At 40.7% G+C, this 11,877-nt stretch overlaps 1 protein-coding gene across 1 annotated transcript in view; it reads right to left on the reverse strand.

The window, feature by feature from the left end:
• LOC126412067 (DDB1- and CUL4-associated factor 12 homolog) overlaps positions 1-11,654 on the reverse strand; it is a 71,284-nt gene extending 59,630 nt beyond the window's left edge. The window contains exons 1-2 of the mRNA XM_050081459.1: positions 11,500-11,654; positions 10,960-11,415 (exon numbers count right to left, since the gene is read on the reverse strand). Coding sequence (XP_049937416.1) covers positions 10,960-11,364 — 405 coding nt within the window. The 5' untranslated portion in view covers positions 11,365-11,415; positions 11,500-11,654. The remainder of the gene's footprint in view (positions 1-10,959; positions 11,416-11,499) is intronic.
• Positions 11,655-11,877: the final 223 nt, after the last annotated feature.

Consider the following 11,877-nt stretch of genomic DNA (forward strand, 5'->3'; position numbering starts at 1 on the left):
TTATGCTCACCGATTCCCTGTTCTACATTAATCAAGTCAAAATGTTTGAGCCTGTTTGTGACCAGGATGTGTAAAATGTTACCCTTATGAGCTGGTTCTCTGATTAACAGCTCAAGGTAATTTTCGGATAAGGCATTTAGAACAATTTCACGGAAGCTCAAAATTTAGTGTGAACATCAATGCGAGATGCTTTTACTAGTTTCCACAATGAAACATTGTCTCAAAATATGGTAGAAAACGCAAAGAGATTCTGGTCATATGTAAAGGACACCAGTGACACAAAACAGTCAATACCGCCACTGCGCAACAGCGATGGAAATGTTACCGATGATGGTGCCACTAAAGCGGAGTTACTAATTAAAGTTTTCCGTAATTCCTTCACGAAAGAAGACAAAGTAAATATTCCAGAATTCGAAACCAGAATAGCTGTTAGAATGAGTGACATAAAAGTAGGTATCTTAGGTGTTGCGAAACAACTCAAATCACTTAAGAAAAGCAAGTCTTCCGGTCCAGATGGTATACCAATCAGGTTCCTTTCAGAGTATGCAGACACAATAGCACCTTTATTAGCAATCATATACAACTGCTCACTTGACGAAAGGTCTGTTCCTAAAGACTGGAAAGTAGCACGGGTCACACCAATATTCAAGAAAGGAAATAGGAGTAACCAACTGAATTACAGTCCCACATCGCTGACCTCAATTTGCAGTAGGATTTTGGAGCATACACTGTACTCTAACATTATGAATCACCTTGAAGAAAATAAATTATTGATGCATAACCAACACGGATTCAGAAAATTTTGTTCTTGTGCGACACAGCTAGTTCTTTATCCCCATGAAGTAATGAGTGCTGTCGACAAGGGATCTCAGATCAATTCCATATTCCTATATTTCCAGAAGGCTTTTGATACCGTTCCTCACAAGTGACTATGAATCAAATTGCGTGCATATGGAGTATCGTCTCAGTTGTGTGACTGGATTCATGACTTCCTCTCAGAGAGGTCACAGTTCGTAGTGATAGATGGTAAATCATCGAGTAGAACAGCAGTGATATCTGGCGTTCCGCAAGGTAGTGTCATAGGCCCTCTGCTGTTCCTGATTTACATAAATGACCTAGGTGATAATCTGAGCAGCTCCCTTAGATTGTTTGCAGATGGCGCTGTAATTCTCCATCTAGTAAAATCATCAGACGATCTATTCCAATTACAAAATGATCTAGAGAGAATTTCTGTATGGTGTGAAAAGTGCCAGTTGCACTAAACAAAGGAAAGCGCGAAGTCATCCACACGGGCACTAAATGAAATCCGATAAATTTCGGGTATATGATAAATCGCACAAATCTAAGGGCTGTCAATTCAACTAAATACCTAGGAAATACAATTACGATTGGAAAGACCACACAGATAATATTGTGGGAAAAGCAAAACAAAGACTGCGCTTTGTTAGCAGAACACTTAGAAGATGTGACACACACTAAAGAGACAGCTTACATTACACTTGTCCATCCTCTGCTGGAATAGTGCTGCGTGGTGTGGGATCCTTACCAGGTAGGATTGACGGAGAGCATCTAAAAAGTGCAAAGAAGGGCAGCTCGTTTCGTGTTATCGCGCAATATGGGTCAGAGTGTTACTGATATGATTCGAGTTGGGGTGGCAGTCACTGAAACAAAGGCGGTTTTCTTCGCGGCGAGATCTATTTATGAAATTTCAATCACCAACTTTCTCTTCCAAATGTAAAAATATTTTGTTGACATACACCTATGTAGGGAGAAAGGATCATCATAATAAAGTAAGAGAAATCAGAGCTCAAACAGAAAGATTTAGGTGTTCCTTTTTCCCACGCACCATTCAAGAGTGGAAAGGTAGAGAAGTAGTATGAAAATGGTTCGATGAATCCTCTGCCAGGTACTTACGTGTGAATTGCAGAGTAGCCATGAAGATGTAGCTTTCACATGATTACCCGTGCCATCTACTTGCCCTAACACTTGAGTCTCCCATTCTATAGTTCATTAACATGACCATGAAATTTACATGAAACCTTACTCATACTGTACTAATCTCAATACATATTATTGTATTGTTTATGGTTACAGACACGTCTCCAACTCCAACATCAAACAATCTCTGCAATAAAGATTCCATTAGAAATTTACAATTTCATTACTGATAACATCTGGTTTCAGTCAGTTACCTGACACTGAAACTTTGCAGACATTATTACCATTACAACAACAACTAGCTCTGTGAGCTTTCCATGGACACTTCTGCAATGAACTAATACTATATTAAAATTCTATTTGTCAAATCTGCCGTGACAAATGCTACTTGCTGTTATTAATGGGGCTGATATTCTCCTCCTTTGAATTTATAACACAATTTATCAGGCCTTTGAAGAAATGAGGGATTTCTCTGTTCACAGAACAATGTTTCTACCCCACTTAATAACACAACTAGCAATGTTTAAGAGCTGATGATGGCCTCTGAACCCAGGCACCACGCATAATTTGTGCCAACGTGACCCACGATTCGCAGCTGGCTACACCCAAGGTACTCAATCATTGCCAGCAAAGCCTCCTCCATATCTGTGGACACTGGGCTTTCTTCCTGACCTGCTTGACCTACGCAGCCCAATCACTTTCCTAATGTTGAAGCTCCCACTGATGAGCAATCTCACCCTCTTCACTTGCCCAGACCTTTCAGAAAGTCTGTCTCCCAATCCCAACAGCTGAGGTGCCCCACACCGCTTAGATGTACTTTCAGCAGTGGGCAAGATCACAAATCTCTTTTCAAAGCATAAAGCCAAGTGGCCAGTGCCAATTTTTGCCTTCCTCCAAGAGGTTCAAGAACCCATTACTATTTGCCGTTCACACTAAGGTGAATGTAGACTAGCCAGGTGAGGGTATAAGAAGGTGCTGAGGCCTCAGAGATCCCAGACAATACTATACAAACAAAACATGCCATAGCTTTTGCCTCAACGCTACCATAGTCCATTGTAGCAGTGTGAAACCCAATTAACATGACATGTGCAGCTTCCCACTGTTTCTGAACAGCGGCCAATTTAACCTTTAACCTGCATTTTGTCTATGCAACAAGGAATACAACACTAACCTAAGCAATCACTAGATGCAACCTTAGTACTATTACTTCTGGGTATCAATCCACTACTATTCACTTCTATGCAGAAGCATGTGAGAAAAAGACTAAATTAAAATGCTATGTAGAAACAGCAACTGTTGTTATCTGTTGCACTAACTTCTGTGGCTGAAGTTACTGAAGCTCCAATGTTATGTTTATTGTCAATGATAGATTAAGTACTATAATTTCTATCCCTCAGCTGGGACTGAAATTATTTAGACTGTAGGTAAAAGTTTATATGAATCAAAGATATGAAATGAAATGTCGCGTGGCTAGGGCCTCCCGTCAAGTAGACAGTTGCCTGGTGCAAGTCTTTTTAGCTGACGCAACTCTTGGTGACTTGCATGTCGATGGGAATGAGCTGGTGATGAGGACAACACAACACCCAGTCCCTGAGCGGAGAAAATCTCCAACCCAGCCGGGAATCGAATCCAGGCTTCTTTGCATGGCATTTCATTACACTGACCACTCAGCTATTGAGGCAGACAATCAAAGATATAATGACTACCTTTAGAAATGAACTTATGCACTTATCTGCACCCGCAAGGATGCCATGTCTCTCTTACGCAAGACCTGAAGTATCCACATGCCAGTTCCATGTCTCCAGAATATCACTTACAATCACTGTACAGGCATGTGACTTTCCTAGCTGCATTAATTACTATGACTCCTTTGGGGTGATGTTTATTTTAAAACAGTGAACGTATTTACAAGACTAAAATTAGTTTCTGCATCAACAGGGGTGTGTGAGGCAAAAAGAAGGGAGCCTAACATGCCATCAACACTGAGGCTGTCAGAGAAAGAAGACGTGTTCAGATTAGAAAACTATGGGAAAGGAAATCAACCATGTCCTTCTAAAAGGATCTATCCTGGCAACAGAAACCACGGCATGTCTAAATCTGGGTGGCCAGACAGCTAAGAATCCATTTTCTTATCACTGCATCAACTAGTTCTGTAAGAAGAAAAAGGTGTATTATTAAATTGTGCAGGTGGTGAAGTAGCCACTGTTCTTACCAATGCAGACAAAACTGATACAGAAAACAGATAAAGAATGTGATACCCATGTAGGGAAACTGCTATTCCTCTTGGAGATGTAAGAGTTAATATTACTTATAGCTTTTATTTAAAAATTGCTCAGCAGGAGAGTAATGGTATAGAGGGTATATAAATTATAAGTTTATGTTGTTAGGGGCATCTAAACTCTGGAGGAATAGTGGAAAGATGCAAAGCACAGATGTTGTCTAACAGCAAAAAGCTGTCAAGCATGGATATATTTTCAATGGAAGTGGATTTTCCTAAAGGCATGGCCACAAAAGAATACTGTTTAGCAAGGGTTCCTGCCATGAAACAGATAAGGTATCTAGCATCATGTTTGTTTTTACTATTATGGTAATCATTTCTTTCCTTCTCTACATTTTTATTTGTGTACAAGAAATTGAAGTACAAAACAATGAGTTTTGAACAGCATACTTTCAGGAATTATCTATACTACAAAAACTGTCTGAATAAAGTATTTATAATACAATACAGCCACGGCAAAGTCATGAAGGAGGCAAGGGACCATATTGAAAAATACGCACAATCTGCAAAATCCTGGATAGATCACTGAGGGAGAAGACATTGAATGAATGCAAAAATCTGATTTTTCATTCCTTATTTGAAATAACAAACTAAAATTCACACAGCATGTGGAATGTTGTATGTTGGAACAAACCACAATAAGTGTTGAACAAAGATTTAAAGAGCATCAACATTAAACTTAGCTCAAAAAGCCAACTAAATCAACTGTCACAGAAATGCAACTTGCCTATGAGCATGAAACAAAAATATGAAGATACAAGGGTCTGGTTAAAGTAACAAAGTTTCTCAGACAGTGTAATAAAAATGGCAATTTAGATTCAAGTGACAGGAAAATTTAACTAATGGAGACAGAGTCTTTAACTTAGGTAAATCATGGGAACCAGCATTTAGGTTGCTAAAATTGCATTGGAAAAAATATCAATGCTCCTTCCCCCCCCCCCCCCCCCCCCCAATATATAGCTATTCAGTTGGTTTTCGTACAGGGTATGTCTTACGTCATTTTCCTCACTTATAATTATTTTATGTTCTGGCATAGCTTTTTAGATGATTGTGAATTTCTGTTGACTGTCAAATATCAGCAAGAAACAATCACTAGGGCAGTGCACAGCTTCTTCCAGTCATAGCTTAGTTAGAGTCCACACAGCAAACAATGAAATATGCACTTGACATACGATTAATACATCTGATGAAGTACTACACTGTTGTTGTTGTTGTTGTCTTCAATCATGAGACTTGTTTGATGCAGCTCTCCATGCTACTCTATCCTGTGCAAGCTTCTTCATCTCCCAGTACTTACTGCAACCTACATCCTTCTGAATCTGCTTAGTGTATTCATCTCCTGGTCTCCCTCTACGATTTTTACCCTCCACGCTGCCCTCTAATGCTAAATTTGTGATCCCTTGATGCCTCAGAACATGTCCTACCAACCGGTCCCTTCTTCTTGTCAAGTTGTGCCACAAACTCCTCTTCTCCCCAATTCTATTCAATACCTCCTCATTAGTTATGTAACCTCCCCATCTAATCTTCAGCATTCTTCTGTAGCACCACATTTCGAAAGCTTCTATTCTCTTCTTGTCTAAACTATTTATCGCCCATGTTTCACTTCCATACATGGCTACACTCCATACAAATACTTTCGGAAATGACTTCCTGACACTTAAATCTATAATCGATGTTAACAAATTTCTCTTCTTCAGAAACGCTTTCCTTGCCATTGCCAGTCTACATTTTATATCCTCTCTACTTCGACCATCATCAGTTATTTTGCTCCTCAAATAGCAAAACTCCTTTACTACTTCAAGTGTCTCATTTCCTAAGCTAATTCCCTCAGCATCACCCGACTTAATTCGACCACATTCCATTATCCTCGTTTTGCTGTTGTTGATGTTCATCTTATATCCGCCTTTCAAGACACTGTCCATTCCGTTCAACTGCTCTTCCCAGTCCTTTGCTGTCTCTGACAGAATTACAATGTCATCGGCGAACCTCAACGTTTTTATTTCTTCTCCATGGACTTAAATACCTACTCCGAATTCTACTTTTGTTTCCTTTACTGCTTGCTCAATATACAGATTGAATAACATCAGGGACAGGCTACAACCCTGTCTCACTCCCTTCCCAATTGCTGCTTCCCTTTCATGCCCCTCGACTCTTATAACTGCCATCTGGTTTCTGTACAAATTGTAAATAGCTTTTCGCTCCCTGTATTTTACTCCTGCCACCTTCAGACTTTGAAAGAGAGTATTCCAGTCAACATTGTCAAAAGCTTTCTCTAAGTCTACAAATGCTAGAAATGTAGGTTTGCCTTTCCTTAATCTATTTTCTAAGATAAGTCGTAGGGTCAGTATTGCCTCACGTGTTCCAACATTTCTGCGGAATCGGGGCTTCTACCAGTTTTTCCATTCGTCTGTAAAGAATTTGCGTTAGTATTTTGCAGCTGTGACTTATTAAACTGATAGTTTGGTAATTTTCACATCTGTCAACACCTGCTTTCTTTGGGATTGGAATTATTATATTCTTCTTGAAGTCTGAGGGAATTTCGCCTGTGTCTCATACATCTTGCTCACCAGATGGTAGAGTTTTGTCAGGACTGGCTCTCCCAAGGCCATCAGTAGTTCCAATGGAATGTTGTCTACTCCCGGGGCCTTGTTTCGACTCAGGTCTTTCAGTGCTCTGTCAAACTCTTCACACAGTATTCTATCTCCCATTTCATCTTCATCTACATCCTCTTCCATTTCCATAATATTGTCCTCAAGTACATCACTCTTGTATAGACCCTCTATATACTCCTTCCACCTTTCCCTTCTTTGCTTAGAACTGGGTTTCCATCTGAGCTCTTGATATTCATACAAGTGGCTCTCTTTTCTCCAAAGGCCTCTTTAATTTTCCTGTAGGCAGTATCTATCTTACCCCTAGTGAGATAAGCCTCTACATCCTTACATTTGTCCTCTAGCCATCCCTGCTTAGCCATTTTGCACTTCCTGTCGATCTCATTTTTGAGACGTTTGTATTCCCTTTTGCCTGCTTCATTTACTGTGTTTTTGTATTTTCTCCTTACATCAGTTAAATTCAATATTTCTTCTGTTACCCAAGGATTTCTACTAGCCCTCGTCTTTTTACCTACTTGATCCTTTGGTGCCTTCACTACTTCATCCCTCAGAGCTACCCATTCTTCTTCTACTGTATTTCTTTCCCCCATTCCTGTTAATTGTTCCCTTATGCTCTCCCTGAAACTCTGTGCAACCTCTGGTTTAGTCAGTTTATCCATGTCCCATCTCCTTAAATTCCCACCCTTTTGCAGTTTCTTCAGTACTACACTACTGGCCATTAAAACTGCTACACCATGAAGATGACGTGCTACATGCACGAAATTTAACCGACAGGAAGAAGATGCTGTGATACGCAAATGATTAGCTTTTCAGAGCATTCACACAAGGTTGACGCCGGTGACGACACCTAAAACGTGCTGACATGAGGAAAGTTTCCAACCGATTTCTCACACACAAACAGCAGTTGACCGGCGTTGCCTGGTGAAACATTGTTGTGATACCTCGTGTAAGGAGGAGAAATGCGAACCATCACGTTTCCGACTATGATAAAGGTCGGATTGTAGCCTATCGCGACTGCGGTTTATCATATCGCGACATTGCTGCCCGCATTGGTCGGGATCCAATGACTGTTAGCAGAATAAGGAATCGGTGGGTTCAGGAGGGTAATACGGAACGCCATGCTGGATCCCAACGGCCTCGTATGACTAGCAGTCGAGATGACAGGCACCTTATCCGCATGGCTGTAATGATCGTGCAGCCACGTCTCGATCCCTGAGTCAACAGATGGGGACGTTTGCAAGACAACAACACCAACAGCAGCATAGACTATCAACTCTGAGACCATGGCTGCGGTTACCCTTGACACTGCATCGGAGACAGGAGCACCTGCGATGGTGTACTCAATGGCGAACCTGGGTGCACGAATGGCAAAATGTCATTTTTTCGGATGAATCCAGGTTCTGTTTACAGCATCAAGATGGTCACATCCGTGTTTGGTGACATCGTGGTGAACGTACATTGGAAGCGTGTATTCGTCATCGCCATACTGGCGTATCACCCGGCGTGGTGGTATGGGGTGCCACTGGTTACACTTCTCGGTCACCTCTTGTTCGCATTGACGGCACTCTGAACAGTGGATGTTACATTTCAGATGTGTTACGACCCCTGGCTCTACCCTTCATTTGATCCCTGCAAAACCCTACATTTCAGCAGGATAAAGCACAACCGCATGTTGCAGGTCCTGTATGGGTCTTTCTGGATACAGAAAATGTTCGACTGCTGCCCTGGACAGCACATTCTCCAGATCTCTCACTATTGAAAACGTCTGGTCAATGGTGGCCGAGCAAAGCCAGTCACTACTCCTGATGAAGTGCATGGACAGCAGTACCTGTACACGCCATCCAAGCTCTGTTTGACTCAATGCCCATGCGTATCAAGACCGTTATTATTACGGCCAGAGGTGGTTGTTCTGGGTACTGATCTCTCAGGATCTATGTACCCAAATTGTGTGAAAATGTAATCACATGTCAGTTCTAGTATAATATATTTGTCCAATGAATACCCTTTTATGATCTGCATTTCTTCTTGGTGTAGCAATTTTAATGGCCAGTAGTGTATATGCACCACCTAACACGATACTCCGTGTAGGAGCAGCTGTAAGGAATTCTGCCAATGGGGCATCAATGTAAACTGCACAGACAGTAGTTGAAATACCATATAAACAGGCAATGGCAACTCTGCTACTTAGCCACAGACATGTAAAACAACAGAATGGATGGCTAAACCATTTTTTTCTGAGCTTTTGCGAGTAGTCTGATGTGAAGAACTGAATAAACAAGCTATATTAAACAAAATTGAAGCACAGATCACATCTGCAGGGAAGACAACTAAATTAGGAGCATAATTTGTCCCTTACTTTTATATTACTTATACAAAAGCCTTAGTTTAAGTTGAAGCATTATCAGCAACTGTTGTTTTATTCATAATCCCTGTTGTACTTGACTATCAATGTTCTTCTGTATTACTACATATTACTTGTTGAAAGCATGACAAATGCTCACACATCTCAGATGATTATCATAAAAGTGATGTGACTTAGAAAGAGGAGAGGAAGGGTGCTGACAGTACGATTCAAGTAGGCCCCATCCCATACACTGACCCTCACAGTGCGAGAAGCAGTTTGGAGACGGGGCACCTCCCTTACAGGCAAGCACCACCTCCCTCACACAGTGCAGACCCTCTACTTTGCTCTTCACAGTGACTGACTACAAATACAGGTGAGAAACACCATGCTAACATACATTTAAACATTTTGTGTATTCCAATATGAAACTGGTATAACATAGCAATGTGTCTGATAACAACATTTCAATAATCATATTTAATGGTACAAATCACACAATGACTAAATGGAAGTGCTTTCAGCCATGCCCACTAAAACACTACTACACACCACACCACTGACAGCTAAAGTTCGAGCCAATAAAAAAAACTATTTGTCTGAAGCCTTCTAACCTCCGTCAGTTCGGAACTTGGGAGTTCAAGATAAAGTGTGTTCACAGACTTACACTATAATATCACACTAGTTGAAATACATGCATGTTCTTAAAACAAGCACAACATGCTATTTAGCATTATTTTCAAGTAACGTAAAAAGTAGATAATGGTAAACAAGGTTTTTGAAACTGTCACTTATAGAAATAGGTCGGGCACCGTTCTATCACCTCATAGAAAACACATTTACTTTAAATAGCCTATCCCAACCCAAAGGATGATGGTCAAGAGTCAACAGTTTCACACTAATAATTATGAAACTAATGAATTATTTGCAAACATTCAACTTATTTTACAGGATAATAACAAAAATGCTCTATATTTTACAAATACTCATTAATATCCTTTAATAAACATGGCAATCAAATTATGTCGAAGTCACGTTTCATGACAAGTTCTGGATCCTGGGCTCGATCAAGAGAGAGACTGAACTCATGGCAGAACCAAAGGGGTGACAGGAGGGGGAGGGGGGTGAAACCACACCACATTAGCTACGGGGAGAGAAACCACACAATAAACTCAGTTTCAGTGCTGGTAACAGTGGGCTAAGACCACTGTTGTTCGAATTCCCTCCGTAAATCAATCAATCAGCCTCCTTTAGAATTTAATATCAGTTGTCTGCTATAATATCAGAAGCACAACACACTGTTGCATTGTATTCAATAACAATTAGAACTCTTCTTGAAGATCCAGAATAGTCGCGTGTTACTATCGTTCATTTCATGGTCATGTTATAATCTTTCATACTACATACTGACAGGAGGGGGAGGGGGGTGAAACCACACCACATTAGCTACGGGGAGAGAAACCACACAATAAACTCAGTTTCAGTGCTGGTAACAGTGGGCTAAGACCACTGTTGTTCGAATTCCCTCCGTAAATCAATCAATCAGCCTCCTTTAGAATTTAATATCAGTTGTCTGCTATAATATCAGAAGCACAACACACTGTTGCATTGTATTCAATAACAATTAGAACTCTTCTTGAAGATCCAGAATAGTCGCGTGTTACTATCGTTCATTTCATGGTCATGTTATAATCTTTCATACTACATACTGCAGCATTATATTAATTAATGTTTAATATGATATAAGAAAGGAAGTTCTACCGACTCATCTTAAAGTACACATTCCGTTTTACCTTGTTGCATTTCGTGCCAAAGACAACTTGTCTGTCGCTCAGCCACTGCGAACAAAACACCTTGTTCATGTTATTAAGAGATACAGAATATTCTTTAAACATTTCATGTGTAAGTATGTGACGTGAAGCATATTCAGCACGCACACATCTGGTGTCATTCCCACCCAGCTCACGGCCTCTCACAAAGTCCACAAAATTGTACGAAGTTCGAAGAATTTCTTTCTCGGCAACAGCGTTATCCTCCTCATCTGAACCTTCATAGACGACGAAATCCTCTGGCTTGTCCGGTTTACGTGCTCTTTCAAGTCGTATCGTCCGCAGACGAGAATGCCACTCTTCCAAGCGAGTAGGTGTTGCGCATGGTGGTCTGGTTCCATAAATTGGAACTCGCTGAGTATGTGCCATGGCTTGTAGTGCGGCTTTTTGGTTTATGTTTGTGTTTAAACCATTTGTAACCTGCAAACAATAAGTTTGTATTATACTTACGAGGTTCCGCTGACGGATAAGAGCATCAACAAGCCAACAAAGAAATGTTATTACCTAAACAAAGTTCTCCGTCGGCGAATATTAGAATCCGAGGCATTGCATTTCATTCTATGTCTTTGCTGTTATGGATTTCCTTATTTTTAATAAACAGCATTACACAAACTACTACAAAACTATACCAACAAACGTATCTATGCATCGATACATCGATCTATCGACACGTAGTGCCATCGATGTCGAGTCTCACCTGAGGCACCGAAGGACATGTGTCAAGCCGGGTTCCCACGCATGGTCTTCTTACACACGAGCATTCTCCCACCACCACTCGCGTTAATCAACTTAAATGTTGTGGAAACACTCTACTTGCGCACTGTCGTGACAACGTAAGTGTAAGCTACGAAAGTTGAAAGATATTTTTGCACGACGTCGCTT

The sequence above is a fragment of the Schistocerca serialis genome, chromosome 7, assembly GCF_023864345.2.
Source record: "Schistocerca serialis cubense isolate TAMUIC-IGC-003099 chromosome 7, iqSchSeri2.2, whole genome shotgun sequence".
Lineage (NCBI taxonomy): Eukaryota > Metazoa > Arthropoda > Insecta > Orthoptera > Acrididae > Schistocerca > Schistocerca serialis.